Here is a 16,480-nt window from a genome sequence, read left to right on the forward strand (position 1 = left end):
ACTAAATGGCTTCTGTCAATGGTCTCTAAAGTCTTGCATTCATTTACAGCAACAGAAGAAGATCACTGTTAACCCAACGCTGTGGGTGGAACAGGTGGAGAGGGGCTTAAGGGGAAAAAATTACTAAGAGCCACGAGTAAACTTTTAAGGTTGTCGGGTACGCTCTGTTTTAATAATCGTTTCACTGGTGCAAGGCTGTCAAACTCATGTCAAAATTTATTACCCAACTGTACACTTTAAATAGGTGCAGTTTATTATAGGCCAGGCATATATCCAAAAAGTTGTCTTAGAGAAGACACAGTGATGCGTGTACTTTGGCCAGGGTCTCACAGTACTGAAATGACACCAAGTGGCCACGCTGTATTCAGTAACTCTCCTGCTGCTGGATATTGCGTTGTTCTATTAGAAATGAAAATGTAATCAAAATCTGTGTGTTGGAGATCTCTGATTACATAGAAGCCCAATTCCCTTTTCCTTAAGCTATGTTTGGAGAAGTAGAATGACTACACCTTATCTTAGCTAAAAGACCCAGAAGGCATTAAGAAGTAGAATTAGTAGCTAGGCCAAAGAGTGTTTATATTTCTAGGCAAGTAAGTTCCCCTTTCCTGGCTATATCCTGCCCACACACACCTTTTTTTCCACCAGCACACCAGGAAGGGGTAAGCAGGTTCCCTTTCGTCACTCATGTTTGCCTGTGATTTCTCCATCCCTAATTTTTTATGAAATTAAAATGATCAAAAGATTCCCTGGAGTTCTCAGCTTACATGATTGGCTACGGTCAAGTCTGTCCTCCCAGTGGCTGTGAGGCTTGGGACGACATTGGTGGGTAGAACTAGTTAGTAATAATAAGCCTGAGCTATTGGTCAAGCATTTATAATTAATATAAGCTTTAGTGTGTTTATTTGAGAGCGACTATGGGGCAGGAAAACTGCCAACACAGAACCTTTACTGACGGCCTTGGTCCTGTCCATTCTGGGATGTCCTTGACTGAATACATTTCCCCAGCCGGGCAGTGTCCACCTGCTCCCAGAGCCAGGGTACAGCACGAACTCACTTGGTTTTGTTCCCCCACCCCACTCCCTGGCCTTTTGTCTCCGTGAATGCTAGGTAAACTCTCTACCACTGAACTCCAAGCCCAGCCTCTCACCTGCTTCTTGGTGTCCACCTCCAGGATGTCCATCAGATTGATCATGATGTTCTTATGGGTCTTCTTGTATTTCCCAACACGCAGTGAGACGGTGAGCCAGCCAGGACGGCCCGTGCACATGAAGGTCTTGCTGCCCTGTTCCTTCCATTCTCGTACCTGCAACCACAGGGTGAGACTTAGCTGGCTCTGTCTGGCTCCCCAGAACGGCTCACGGGTCCTCTTTCAGGATAAGGGACCTGGGAAAGATGTCTTTACCCGGCACCACTGAGGAAGGAGGATGGTGAATCCCTGAGGGCCTTACCCTGTGGAGTCTCCCTGGCTTACAAGGCCAACAGGAGAGCAAATGCGTTGCTACTGTACAAGAAAGGATGAAAAACAAACTAGAGGACAAAGTACCCTGAAAACATTAAGTGGAAAGTTCGGGAAATGCTTTACAGTGGCAACAGACTGATTATCTAAATGATGATCATCTCCAGGGCACACCCACCCGACTAGGCACCTACTCGACACTGTCTTGTCAATCTCTCAATCCCAGGAGGCTGAGGTGACCCCCCCTTCCCCCCACTTTGCAGATGAGGAAACCCAGGCAAAATAACTTGTCTAAGATCATTCAACCCATGGCTGGCAAGCCCCAGATTCATAGCCAGGACTGACCAATCACAGAGCAGGGAAGACCAGAAGACAGATGGGCTTAGTCCACAGAAGAACAGCTACTTATGAAGTGGGTTCTGTGCCAAGCCCGGTTGTCAGCATCCACACATGCTAACCCCTGTACCACTCTGACAGGGAGAGGAGGGGCGGGCAAGGAGCAGCCAGAATGGCAGTAGGTACTTTGGCAAAACCTCCATGCTAGAGCAGAGAGGGCGCCGAGGATGACATGCTGGTGAGGGATAAAAGACGTATCTTGTCCCTGCAGACGGACAAGGCAGGCACAATGCATGGCTGTAGTTAGGGCCTCCATGGGCCATCCAGCAATTCCTCTTCCTCCACCCAGGTGAGGCTGATTCCACCCGGCTGGCCACACTCTCTTTACTGAGGTGGGAGCAACCCTGGCTGAATCTAAGCCGGAGACTGTTGGGGACTCCACAGGAAGCCAGCACCCCAGGAGAGCCAAGTCAACTAACTCAGGAAGGAAGAGCCAAGAAAGACGGACACAGATGGCAGAGGGGGGTCCCGGGTTCAGTCACCCCTCAGTCAGCTGTACTACTGGATTTTCAGGACACAACCTAGGGCAGCTCCTTTGTACTCAAAACCAGTTACGTTTTGCAAGAGTCCTGTCAAGGGTCAGACTTCTGGGGAAGGTGCCCTGGAGCTGTCAGAGGGCTCAGGATGGGGAGGCGGCTCTCGGTCTGGAAGAATGGTACTACTGGGAGCGGGCGGTTGAAGGGTGAGTTCCATGACCACCCAGCTCTGCCTGACTCTGCCGTCGGAGACTTTATGGAAACAGAGTGTGAATGAGAGGAGTTGGGGTACTGCTGGACGGTGGGTCACACAGGCAGGAGCTATCAAGCCTGGAGCATTGGTTAGATTCGGGGCAAAGAAGCAAAGGACGGAAAAACCATTCTCTGTCAGATTCTCGAGAGAGACAGGAAGGGCCCAGAAGGTAGGCAACAGCTCAGGCAGTTATGGTTAAGAAACCAGAGTCATGGGGTGGGCTGGAAAGCATGGGGCTGAGGGAGTCGAGAGTTCAGGCTCTTTACCCCAAGCCAACGTGAGTCCCTGCCCTATTTACCAGCTGTGTTGTTCTGGGCAAGACTCACAATTTAAACCTTATTTTAGTAAAACAGGTACCAGACACCAGGTACGTGGACAGCAAATCACAGACACGAAAGGCACGGGCCCCATTGTTTCCTGTTCACCGCGCATCCTTCCATCTAGTTTGCATTAGCAAGCACTCACTAATATACTCTGGGCCCCCAGGGGAGCTGTCACATAACAGTCCAGTCTTCAGGAGCTCACAACCTGACCAGGGCATCCAGCGGGTAAATGCGGGACCTGAACCCAAAGAAAGACCTAGGAAGAAGAGTGCAGGTGGGGTGAGTGGACAGCAGAGCCGTGGGGCCGTTATTGTGCGCTCCAAAACCCAGACTGGTGTGCCAAGTGCTTCCACAGCAGCACCCTCAGCACTTCGCCTCTCCCTGGGCAAGGTCTTCTGCTCTGGAGGTCAGTACGCCTGCACCTTCAGGCTCAGCCTGCAGCATACTGCACGAAGTAAATAGAACAAGAGGTTGCCTGCCATGAGGGCGGCAGCAGGAAGCAGACGCTCTCTGCAGTCGCTCTCTGCAGTCGATGCCGGTTAGAGAAATCCTGTAAGGAGGGGCAGAGGGAGCCCTTCCAGTCCTGGATGGGGGAAGAGGGCTTCACTGTGAAGGTGTCTCAGCCTAGGTGCCGGCTAGCTTATGTAAACTCATCATCTACTTACTGGGAGGCGGACAACTACTTCTGGGTGCAGCGTGACTGCACATGGGGTTGGGGCTGGAGTTCACCTTCTCTCTTTAGTCCTTTATTCGAAAGGAGCCCAAAGCACCTCGGACTGCAAAACAAAACTTTCACCTCTTTCTTACCATAAGGCTCCTCTCCCAACTGACTTTCTAACCTTCTTGCTCTCACTGCCTGTGCTCCTCTGCTTCCCTACCTTTGCACAACCAATCTCTCCACTTGGCTCATTTCCCAGCACCACCTCCCGGGGGTCATTCCTCCTCTGGAATGCAGGGGCCTGAGTTACCTGACTATGGCCCACCTCTGAACGTTTAGAGTCCCTCATTTTTCAGGCACTGCGCATGCCCTGTACCTAGCGGACACTCCATAAGTCTCCAAGCAAGGTTCTGTTAGTTGCCCCAGTGCTTTTGCTGATTCCGTCTCATCCTCTGGGCAGTCCCTCCCCTCCCCCCTCATCACACGCGGGGTCCTCGCGATCCCCCTCCCACGCCCGCTCTTCTGGCCTGGCATACCGCCGCCCGGCGGACCGCTAGCCCGGCACACAGCCGCGCCCCGCTCTGCTCACCTGCTTCTGGATGTCCCGCACGCGCTGCTCGTGCAGGCGCGGCGCGCTGTTCAGCTTGAACACCACCCAGGCGCGCACGTAGTAGTAGATGTCGAAGATGAGCGAGAGAGGCAACAGGAAGAGGCACACGAACACCCAGCGCTGGTGAATGAGCACGAACTCCAGTCCCTTCACTCGCACCCAGAGCAGAAAGAGCAGCGCGCACACGGCCAGCGACACGGCGGGCTCCATGGTGTCGCGGCGGGCTCCCGCCGCCCGTCACGGCAACCCGCTCCGCGCTCCGCCGGCTCAGAGCCTGCCGCCGCCGCCCCGGGAGCCTGTAAGTCGGGCCCGCCGCCTCGCGATTGGCTTGGGTCGCCAAGGTTCGGTGGGCCGAGACCCAGGCGGCGACCAATGGTGAGCCGCGCCGGGGATCGGACCAGGGAGCCGCTGCGTTCATTGGCTGCGGGAGCCGGGATGCTCCACCTTCTTCTCCTAGCCGGCGTGCGAGGAGGGGCTGACCCGGGCTGGGGGCGCCGGTAGGGTCGGCCCGCGGCCGGGTTGGCGGGACATAGGGTTCCCGCCCAGGAGGCTGCGGGACCACCATGATCTTCCACTTAGCTGTCGCCTCTCGTGGAAACAACGTCAAGCAGTTGCACATTGGGTTACCTCCCGAGGGTGGGACGCGCTCCAGACAACCACCCAGCAGCCCTTGGCGGGAGAGTCCCCTGGCCTTGACCCTGGCAGGTCCTGTCGCTCCACTTGCGCAAGACCAAAAGTGGCATCTTTCCAATTTTCAAGGCGTCTATCATAAATGCATTTGAACTAACCCCCTTAGGAGTTCTGGCCCGTGGGCGTTGGGACCCCATTTTAAACACGATGGGGTGTGAATTCCACCTGTCAGTTTAAAACCTGTGCAGTTTAAAAGCACAGGGGTGATGGTGGCATTCTTCCAAACTGAGGTCAAAGTGATGGAGGCCTGGAGACAGAAAGGGCTTCAAGGGCACCGCAGCCCTGGGTTAAGAGTGAGAACCGAGCACATGGTCCTGACTTTGGGGAGCAATCAGGTTCAGGCCATGGAACAACCTCTGACCTCGCCAGAAGCTTAAGCCCAGTGATATTTGCACTGTCCCTGAACAGATTAATCTTTAGAGATTGTTTTTCAACCCCGTCGTCACATACCAGACCCCTCTCTGCCTTGCATGTCTTTCCTGATTCCCTCCCTTTTCACCTTTGCCCGGTCATACACTCAGGCACTCCTGGCTGCCATCGGTGAATCTGTCCCTAGAATGCCCGTTCCCATCGTGCCACTGGGCTAAAACAGTACAACAGCCAGGAGGTCCCACGGTGCCACCTCTCAAACCGCGTTTGTGTTCTTCCTTCAGAGGCTCACAGTTCTTTTCATTTTTGTATGATTGTCCCTTTGTGTGGCTCCCACTCCTGCAGAAGGAGCTTTAGGGCAAACAGCACCTTGCTAAGCCAGCACTTCTGAATTTCCAGTTTGTAGCATAATGACTAGGGCATTGTTGACATACCCGTCTATTCTCCAATGGATACCCAAAGAATGTAGGTGGGAGTTCGGATAGCCAATAGCAATCAAAGTTCAAAGCCAGAGGTTGTTTCCAAAGGGAGCAGTCCAGGCCCAGCTGCCTTTCCCAGCTGTGACAGCTGCTGAAGGGCTAGCAGTAGCTTACCCAAACCGAAACGTCCTTTAAATGTATAATACATCTTCATAATCCTCACATTCTTTGTCAAAACGATTACCTCATTTTGGGTTAATATTAAACATTTTAACAGTTTTCTTGGTGTGTGCATGTGTGAAGGAGTAAGTGCATGCATGCGTGTGTGTGTGTGTGTGTGTGTGTGTGTGTGTGTGTGTGTAGATCAGAGTTCGATGCTGAGTGTCAGTCTTAATCACTCTCCATCCTCCTTTTTGAGAAAAGTGACTTTCTCTGAACTTGGAGCTTGCTAGACTGGCGGGCCAGCAAGTCCTAAGGAAACCACCTGCTTTTTTGTCTTCCCAGCGCTGAGATTGCAGGTGTGCACTGACACACCACGCTTTGGGGGGAGGGGAATTTTAAGTTTTTATGTGTATGTATTTATATGGGTATGTTTTGTGTGTGTGTGTGTATGCTTGCATGAGTTCACGTGTGTCACATGAGTTCAGGATCTTGCGAAGGTCAGAAGAGGGCACTGAATGACCTGGAACTGGAGGTACAGTCGAGAGCTACCGTGTAGGTCCTGGGGACAGATCCTTCGGTTCTTGACTGCCCCCCCCCCCCACCTGGCTTTTGAGATGAATGCTGGGGACCTGAATTCAGGTCCTCTTGCTTGCGTGGCAAACACTTTTGCTGAGTGAGCCCTCTGCTATTTCATGTTTTAAAGGTAGTTTCTAGAGAGTTAAAAGCGACAGGTTTGTGTCACGTTGTATCCTTAGAAGCTACAACCCAGAGAGGCTGTCAGCAGACAGGGAGTGTGTACAGTGTCTCGCCCTGGCCCTGTCCGATGCAGGGGTTCAACCAGTACTTTTATTTTGGCAGTTAAGTGTTCTGAGGGAAGCTCAGGCAGACTGTAATCCAGACACCAAGTTTAACTGAGAAATTAACTAGCGTTGAGCATTTTGTAGGAGAAACTGAAAATTACTAATGAGGATAGTTTTATCCCTGGGAAGAGAAGAAGGAAGCCCATAAAAGTAGATTCAAAAATTCACTTTTAGGAACAGCTGTCCAATGAAAGTGACGAGCCCGTCCTCAGAGCGGTCTCACGCTGCTTGGACTTGTGATTCTTTCTTTCTCCCTCTTTACAAGCTTTAAGCCTCGGGTTGCCATTCTCTGAATAAGAGAAGTCTCCCTGAGCGCGGCCGTTAATCTATACACTAAGCGAATGTACAGTCAGACAACTTACCTTAGCTCTTAGGCTTCTGTAATCACCACACAAGGAGGGTACAGACCGGTCCTGTCTCTCCAAAACCTCCCTCTTGCTACCTCTCTGGAACAGGATTCTCCTCTCCACGAACGCCTGGCATTACTTCTCTGGTCTCAGTCACACACAGAGAGACCCTGAAGGTCACAGCAATGACATCATAAAGGAAATAATCTTGAGCCAATTATTAATTTTTCCGAATGTCAAAGCCTCTGCTTGGACCAAGAATCTCCTCTTAAGCACACATTAGCTATGGTTGATGAGGCGTGAAAACAGGGTCAGTCAGAATATGGGAATTTCACAGATCAACCAGAAATTAAGAATAACCCCTGTGATAGTTTGACCACATATCACTCTTCCTAAAATGTACTTCTCCATTTCCTTCCTGTTAAATACAGTCTAATCAACACAGTTCTCCCCCCTCAATTAAGCAGTTTATTAAACACCAGAGTCCTGGCATTTCTTGCATGTATGCATTCAGTACAATTTCTCAGATCATTTGGTCTTCACAACCAGCTCGAGGGGTTATTCTAAGTAAATGGAGACATTCAGACTCAGAGAGGTTAAGTAATTTGTTGTTGTCTTATTCTGGCACGCAGTGAAGCTGGAGTGTGGATCTCACGGTCTGGGTCTTTGCAGCTCTCAAATCTTCTCTCTTGATTAGGGGGACTATCAAAGCGTGGTCTGAAGACCAATTGCATAAGGATGCTTGCTAAATTGTGCTCTAGACTGTCACAGCTCACTTGATTCTAAATCTCCAGCAGTCACTTCCCTTTGTTCCCTCCCTTCCTCCCTCCTTCCTTCCTCCCTTCCTCTTTTCTTCCTCCCTCCCTCCCTCCCTCCTCCCTCCCTCCTTCCTTCCTTCCTTCCTTCCTTTTTTTCTTCCTCCCTTCCCTCCCTCCCTCCCTCCCTCCCTCCCTCCCTCCCTCCCTCCTTCCTTCCTTCTCTCTTTCTTTCTCTTTTTGGTTCTGGATATCAAACATAGGGCTTTTGTATCCTAAACATGTCCTCTACCTTTGAGTTACATCCCCAGCCCCTCAGTAGGAGCAGTAATAACTTTGGTTCTCTTCCTCCCTGACTCCCTCCTTCTCCCCCTCTTCTTTCTCCTTCTATATTTAAGGTCAGTATTGGTTTAACTGTAACATCAACCACTGGTGAGAATATAATATTTCCCCTAATTTCCAAATACTTACTGGATTGCTAAAAACCTAGACCACCACCACCAGAACTAGTCATGGATTCAGGGGACCATCTTGGAACCATGTGGAGAACTCTACCATTGGCATCTAGGAAGGCTGGGGAGGAACACATCACGAGAGACAGAGGAGGGCCAAGGAAAGCCCTGGCAGTAGGATGGGCGTGGATGCATGTATGGGCGTGGATGCATGTGTTTGTAACCTCAGCACTAGAGGTGGAGATGGTGGATCCCAAGCGCTTACTGGACAGTCATTCTAACTAGAAATGGAGAATGTTTGATTCAGTGAGACATCCTGTTTGAAGGTAATAAGGAGGTGAGCAGAAGAGGAAGACACCTCATGTCCTCCTGCTCTGGTCTCCACATGTGATGCATGGTGGGGACACACTCATGACATGCGCGCGTGTGCGCGCACACACGCGCACATACACACACAGAGAGAGAGAGAGAGAGAGAGAGAGAGAGAGAGAGAGAGAGAGAGAGAGAAAGAGAAAGAGGCATGCATGAACGCATGTACACACAGTGCTGATAGACTTTTCTTTCCTGTGTGACTGTGGACAGAAAGGGCTTCTCACATACAGTATTTATAAATATGCTTAAAGTGGACAACTGACTGTGTGAGTGTGCTTGGGGCCCTCCAAGATATCCTCCTTAATGTTTACTTTGGGACTGTGGAGGGTGTCATCACCAAGAAGAAACTAGATTGCCTCATCGTAGGAGGAGGAAAGTCACTGGTCTGAGTGACTTGGTAATTGGGGTATAGGTGCCAAGGTGCAGGTAGCCTCTCCAAACTGCCTATCATTTGCCACTGGTGCACTTCCTGATCCTATGCTCTCCAGAAACAAGTCCTTTTGACCTGGACAGAGAGGTCTTTGTTTTGTTTTGAAAGATTAAAAAGGAGAAGAGTTGGACAGTGGTGGTGCATGCCTTTAATCCCAGCACTCAGGGAGGCAGAGGCAGGCGGATCTCTGAGTTTGAGGTCAGCCTGGTCTAGAGAGCAAGTTTCAGGCCAGTCAAGGCTACACAAGAAACCCTGTCTTGAAAGAGAAAGAAAGAGAGAGGGAGGGAGGGAGGGAGGGAGAGAGAGAGAAAAGAAAAGAAAGACAGACAGACAGACAGAAAGAAAAGAAAGAAAAAGGAGAGGAAGGTCTAGGCATGGTGGCGCACGCCTTTAGTACCAGCAATGAATGCTCTTGCTCAGTTTGGGATCTCAGCACCCCAGCACTGGGAATGGCACCACCCACAATGGGTGGGTCTTCCTACCACAGTTAAGAAAATATCCCCCACAGGCCTGCCCAGAGACCCCTAGCTGATTCTAGATCTGACCATTTTGACAACTGAGATTACCCATCACATTGTATATTCAGCCTCAACTCCCTACAAGCTGAGCTGGGCCCTAGGTGGAAGGACTCAGTCTGTTCAGAGACCAGTCTTGGATCTAATGGAGGAGAAGTGAGATCAAGTTGCAAAGTTGGATCATAGACAGCACGAAAAAACTTAGAACAAATAAAACCACTGAAAATGCTGGAAATAACACACACCTACTCATAATTACATAAGATAGTAATCCATCCCCCAAAATGTAGGAAGTAAAGTGATGGCTTTGTCTCTGACGCTGACCAATAGAGGAGGCATGGGTACATTGTTGTAAGTAAGGCACATTCTATTGGTGAATTGTCACGTGCTGTTGGAACTTACTGAGAAGCTGGCTCTGGAAGTGGGGTTGCCCCCATACCCCACATTTCATAATCAAGTATATTTGTCTCAAAGTATCCTGCTAGGTCCCTAGTCTGGGGATGGGTTGTCTCCCAGCTCTGTGATGAGAGAGAAGAACAGCAAAACAGCCCTAGAGTAAAAACACTATCCTTGAGAACAGCTGGAAGGTAAGACACTTCCAGCAGAGGTACCACTATTTATCCCATGATCTTAAAATGCTCACAGTGGGAAGGAGAAGCTGAAAATTCAGTCTCGGGAGGCTTGGCCACAGAGAGGAAGCTCAAACAGGAACTCCAACTCAACTTCCCCAGGCATTTTCTGGTAGATGCTGTGAGCCGACCTGGTGTTCTGTCATCAGTAGTTGCCATAGATATGTCCTTCCTCATCCTAAACTCAGGACCATGCTGTCATTATCAGCTCCTATCAGAAGAGGCAAATCTCTGCACTTACTAAGCCTATGCCCTCATTTCTTGATACAAATAACGTGGTACCCGGGTCACAGTCCATTGACTTAAATGGATGTGTATAATGATGGCTTTGATTCGATGTGCTTGGTGGCTTGGCATTCTGCAGGCATGGGTGGAGAAACTACTTAGGCATAAGGAGAAGGGACAGCTAATGGCTGAGCATGTACTGCAAATACAGCAAAATAGTTACAAGACAGCAGCCGCCTGCTCTAATGAGGTACAGACCGTCCTCTTGTAAGGATCCTCCCGGAGGGCATGGCTGCAGGTCAGGAAGCCATTTATGGTAATAGATATACATAATGATACAGAAGTAGTCATAAAAGGCCCAATATGTTCAGTGCAAGCACTCGTTCCCACAAAAATGATAAGTAATAACTTTTAGAAAGACACTGGAAGATTGGAGGTGTATTTCTCAGTGGTCGGGCAGCACACTTAAGGACCTGGGTTCAATTCCTAGTACAACAAAGAAAAAAAAAGATGCTTAAAGATCTCCAAGAAACTGCTCACTGCAGGTGCCCACACACCAAAAAACAGTGCTTCTTGGATTTCTGGGCAGCTTGTTTGTTTGTTGTAAATTCTGGATTGGCGTGTGGCTATCCGATGATTGTTTTACCGTGTGAAGACACTAAGGGCTGTGCCAGGCATCGTGGCCGAAGACTTTAGTCTTAGCACAGAGGACGAAGAGGCCAGTGAGTTTGAAGACATCCTTGTCTACATAGCAAATTCTGTGCCAGCCAGGACTACGTAAGACTTTGACTCAAAAAAATAAAATAAAATAGACAAAACCAAAGAAACAAACAAAAACTCTCAAACTCCACCCCAAACACTAAGAAACAAATAAACAAAAGAACTACCATCTACACCCAGATGATAGTGGCTCACGCCACTATCACGGGACGTGGAGACAGGCAGATCTCTGAGTGCAAGGTCAACCTGGTCTACAGAGTGAGTTCCAGGACAGCCAGGGCCTCACAGAGAAACTCTATCTTGGTAAACCAAAAGAACAAAAATCAATCTAACAAGCAAAACCTACCATCACCTCTTTCATTTAAAAAAAAAAAAAGGAGATTGTAGCATCAGGGACAGGAGGGTACTTCAAATATTAGAATAAATGTAATTCCTTTAGATTAAATACAGTCACCAAGACGACAGACTTGTGACAACTCATAATTTTTGCATTCCCCTACAATTTCTGGAAGGGTTGTCGAGCCTGGCCAAATGACCCTGCACTTAGGAGCAGCTGTACAAAGGTTCTCAGGCTGTGTACTTGGGGCCAGCATCACTACCTCAGAACCAACCAAAGGCACCGACACCCTGACTCCACCCCCAGCAGGATGAAGCCAAGATCCTGGGCACCAAGCGAGGCTTTTAAGCCCCATAGGTAATCCTGGCATGCCCAAGCTTGAGGGTGATTGCTGCAACCCCTTTCTTCTCATGGATCTCACGGGCCTCCCCAGAAAACCGCCAGGGACAGCTTTCTACCACCTCCCAAAGAAATCTGGTTAACGTGGGTTATGTCCGGTGACTGGAAGCTTCTACAGACTCCTCTGTATGAGTTCTGTTGTCCTGAGCGGCACTGAATGGGTCTTTTCTGTCTCGTTACCTGGCAATACCGGGTGTATTTGATAACTAGTATGGCTCTTCACACCCAGGCAAGCACAGCCAGCACTAACCGCTCCTTATCCGACTCAATATGTAGTCATCTCCTCAGTCCGCCCTGGCTGTCCTCTTATTAATATTTATATTATTGTCATTAGTAGTCATAGATATTAGTATTATTAACTACTATTTATTGACCTAGTATGGAGATGTTCTATAGGCTCTTGAATTCTTTGTACCAGGCCTGGAAGGTGGATCTGTAAGCTCGGAGTTGTAGATACAAAATAAGCTCACATCCAACATTCCTTAGCTTGTGAGTGAACCTGGATTCTACATTCGTTACTGTGGCACCTCAGGGCCTTCTGCTATTTCCATGATAGCAGACTGTCCTGAAATTTCTACCAAAAAAAATCACTAATCTAGGCAAGGCTGAGCCAGGACGCGAGTTGCAGGATTGGGTATATAGCGTAACAGGAACAACATGAGCTCTGGAGTGAAATAGATCCAGGTTGAGTTGTGCCTACGCTATTACTAGCAATGTGGGTGATTTTGAGTGGGTTGCCAATCTCTCCAGGCCTCGGTTTCCTCTTCTGTGAACTGGGGATTTTAATAGCATCCCTCTAATAAAATTGATATGAGCACAAAATAAATCAGCGCTTATGAAGTACTATGCTAGCTAGTTTTATGTCATTTGACCCAAGAAAGAATCACTGGGGATGAGAAGACTCAATTGAGAACATGCTGCCATCAGATTGACCTGTACACTTGTCTGTGGGGCGTTTTCCTGATTGGTGATTGATGTGGATAGGTGGTCCTGGATGCTGCATCCTGAGAAAGCGCCTCTCCGTGGCTTCCACCTCAGTTCCTGCCTCTAGGCTCCTTCCTTGGGTTCTTGCCCTGCCTTCCCTCCTTGAGGTGCTGTGATGTGAAACCGTAAGCTAAAACAAACCCTCAAGTACAGAACAAGAACTCGACATAAGACCTGCTAGCACTCCTGCCTGTGCGTTCTCAGCGGTTACATAACGATTGCATAGATGGGCAGGTCCAGACACATGCACATTACAGCAACCTAAACTCTCCTTTGCCCTCACTGGACACCCGCCTGTGTCTGGCCCCGGGACTCTTCAGCACACCGATAGTGAACTCCCTGACCCCGTGGCTCTCTTGGCAAGCCAGCCTCCATGTGTGCAGGCTCATCTTCCTAAAACCCACCGCTAACGCGCCATCCTCAAATGAAGTCCCAAGTTTCTTCTCTTGCCTTCCTAAGGTCGTTATACCACGCAGCCCAGTTCTCCCCCTACTCTATTCCCAGTGCTGTGAGATGTGTCCTGTGGTGTCAGGTGGACACCTGCCTTCCTGCTTAGCTCAGATGGGCTCTTTTTATCCCAAAAGCCACTCCTCCCCACCTCCTCCCACTCTTTAGCCCCAAGGTCTTTCTAAACATTTTCTCCCCCCCCAGGAGTAAGAAAAACATTATGTTGTAAAAGAGAGAGGAGTTGGCGGTAGGATCTAGGTAAGGCGGGCATTGCAGCGGCCTTGGGACAGGGCAGGTAGTTGTGCAACAGGGCGGGAAAATGAAGCAGCTGGAACTCTTCTTTCATGCATGGGCCCAGACCTGCCCACGCTATGTATTAAATATAATTGCTGAACATGTAGAGTCAGTAGCGGTAACAGATCTCGGTGGAGAGCTTGCTGAGTACCGGGTCCATTGTTAAGTGCTTTATAAACACTAATTCATTCTGTGTTCCCAGCAGCCTGATGAGAGGGTGACTGCTATTATCCCCATTGTACGGAGGAGGAAATTGAGACCCAGAGAAAGCGGCGACACACTCCCGGCCACATCGTTAGTCATTGTTCAGAAGATTCAACCCAGATTTGTTTGTCTGAGGCTCATGTTCATACCCATTAGTTTTCCTGCCACTCCCAAGGAGATGCGGCCAACGGATCCTCTTTAATTCACTTGATCTTTAGTTCTTGGCTTATCATGAAGTTATGAAAAGAGCTTGGATTTCGCCAGTAGAAAGATGTAGGCTCAAATTCCCAGTCTCCCTCTTATCAGCATATCATGCCCACAAGACTGAATGTCCTCATCAGCAAGTGGGGATAGTAAATCTCCTTGTCATCATATCTGTGGAGACAGGATGAGGCCAAGGAATCCAAGGTCCTTGCTTGGAGCCTGGTTCCCAGCTGGTTCTCTGCTTTCTGTCCCCCGTTCCCTTCTCCCGTGTGACATGGTTTGCCGAGATCAATGACTTTTAACATAGTCACGGTTGTGCCTCGCAGTGCTTAGTGCAGTGTTTATAGATGTGCAGAGGCACACGGGACGAGACTGTCGCTTCCTGGCTAAGGGGTCTCTGCTTAGTCTTTTCCCATATACCTTTTCTTAAGTTATGATGGCAAAACTAAATCTCCCTTCCACCCGAGCCCTTCTTTCCCCACTTTCAACAACATTTGTTGCTCTCTCTGTGTGTTCAGTGGGGCTACCAGGAGCTGGGCTGTCAGGGTGTTTGAATTTTGGCTCACAGTAAAGAAACACAGCCTCGCCCTGGTCTTGTAGCTAGAGCTACGCTGCCAGCGTTGGGTGTAGGCAGTTTGGCACAGTTGGAGATTATTAGATAGTAATAGTTAATAAAAGTCTTTCCCCACACCGCTTCCCAACTCTCTCCTCTTCTTAGCACTGTGGCCATGAAATGAGGACAGGTGAGACTCCACAGTTGTGGTTGGCGTGATAGTGTGACTATAATTGGCCCCTATGAGTGCATAGGGAGTGGCACTGTTAGGAGGTGTGGCTTTGTTGGAATGGGTATGGCCTTGCCGGAAGGGTGTCACTGTGGGGGTGGGCTTTGAGGTTTCCTATGCTCAGGATACGGTTGAAAGTCTTAATCAACTTCCTGTTCCTTTCTGATCAAGATGTAGCCAGCACCACACCTGCCTGGGTGTTGCATGAGGATAATGGACTGAACCTCTGAAACTGTAAGCAGGTCACCCCAATTAAATGTTTTCTTTCTATGGAGAGTTGCCGTGGTCACGGTGTCTCTTTATAGGAATAAAAACCCCAACTAAGATAGCTGTGTACAAGCTTGTCTCATTTTGCTTAGCCTGATTACTTTTTGTTTTATTGGTCTTTTGGTTTATGTTTTTGTTGGGTTGCTTTTTGTGTGCTTCTTGGTTTTTGTTTATTTTTTTTTTAAAGAGAGTAAGGTCACGGGATTGGGTGGGAAGGGAGGTAGAGAGAATCTTGGAGGAACTGGGGGAGGGAAAAAACATGATCAAAATACACTGTATAAATAATTTTTTTTTAAAAAAAAGTAAAAAGCTTTTTTCACTTTTTTTTAGATGATCAAATTTTATTTGTGTGAGTCGTTTGCAGACAGTGCCTTCAGAGGGCAGAAGAGGGCGTCGGAGTCTCTGGAACTGGAGTTACAGCTGGTTGTAAGCCACCAAAAGGGTGGCAGGAACCAACCTTGTCCTCTACCAGGGGCACAAGTGTCCTTAACTGCTGAGCCATCTCCCCAGACCTTAAAAAAAGAAAAATAAAAAATCCCTTCTATTGATAAAGAATTTTTTGTGTCACAAATTCCCCATGCAAAGAGTATGATTCAGTAACGGCCGTGCAGCTGTCACCGTCTCTGTTCTAGGGTACGTCTATGCTCGCAATAAGCTGACTTGCTTATCTTCATCAGACAGGCTGAGCTAGTCAGTACCTTCCCTAAAGCTGAGCCGGGTCCTCCTCACCCGCTCAGTGACAGTGCTGAACTCGTGGCTAGGATGACAGACTTGAGGAATGCCTTGTGAACAGGCATCTTAATTAGACCGTTGAAGTTCACTTGATGAATGGCTTGACACAAGAGGGCAGCCCCCGGGGAGACTCTTTAAAGGAAACCGGAGCTCTCTGCTGCCTGGGTGTGGCTCCTGCTGCAAGATGGGGCTGGCCTTCTCCATCACCCTGTCTTCGGAAGAGCTCCTGCTGCAACAGCGCCTGCCACCTACCCCACCTGCCCTTGTCCCCACGTTCTGTCTCTCTAGAGGGGCTCTGAGGGGACCTTGCTCTTGCCTTTGGCCCCCATTTCTCCATTTCTTTATCCATTGCTTTCCTCCTTTGGCCCCAGGGCTCTCTCTCAACTGCCAGTTCTACATCACCTGTGACTTTAGAGTGACCACACCTAACGGCTTTTATAGTCTTCCAACCTGGTGGCTGAGCCTCTCCCTCTCTTCCTTGAATCCCACCCTCTCTGTGCTGTGTCCTGGGGCCTCCTTCACTGTCTGGCTCTTGAGTCTCTCACCTTGCTCTGCTTCCGCCCCTATGTCTAGCTGTAGTAGTGCTGCAGGCTCCCTCCTTGACCCATTGGTCTCCGGATGCTTGATACCCCATCCCCAGGGTAAGCCCACTGGTCACGGTGGCAGAGGCTGTAAGGCAAGGAGAACTGGTTTTCAGCCAAGCGGCCTTGGTG

General features: G+C 49.2%; 1 protein-coding gene and 1 long non-coding RNA gene across 2 annotated transcripts in view; one reads left to right on the forward strand and one right to left on the reverse strand.

Moving 5' to 3' along the window:
- Positions 1 to 4,440, reverse strand: part of Dhcr24 (24-dehydrocholesterol reductase) — a 29,972-nt gene extending 25,532 nt beyond the window's left edge. Inside the window, exons 1-2 of the mRNA XM_048453247.3 lie at positions 4,152 to 4,440; positions 1,148 to 1,303 (exon numbers count right to left, since the gene is read on the reverse strand). Coding sequence (XP_048309204.1) covers positions 1,148 to 1,303; positions 4,152 to 4,382 — 387 coding nt within the window. The 5' untranslated portion in view covers positions 4,383 to 4,440. The remainder of the gene's footprint in view (positions 1 to 1,147; positions 1,304 to 4,151) is intronic.
- A 10,424-nt stretch (positions 4,441 to 14,864) lies between these two features.
- LOC125412611 (uncharacterized) lies at positions 14,865 to 15,590 on the forward strand. The gene is made up of 2 exons (XR_007235641.3): positions 14,865 to 15,002; positions 15,366 to 15,590. It is a non-coding gene; the product is annotated as an uncharacterized LOC125412611 (long non-coding RNA).
- Positions 15,591 to 16,480: the final 890 nt, after the last annotated feature.

This window comes from Myodes glareolus, chromosome 3 (assembly GCF_982192425.1).
Source record: "Myodes glareolus chromosome 3, mMyoGla1.1, whole genome shotgun sequence".
In the NCBI taxonomy this organism is placed as follows: Eukaryota; Metazoa; Chordata; class Mammalia; order Rodentia; family Cricetidae; genus Myodes; species Myodes glareolus.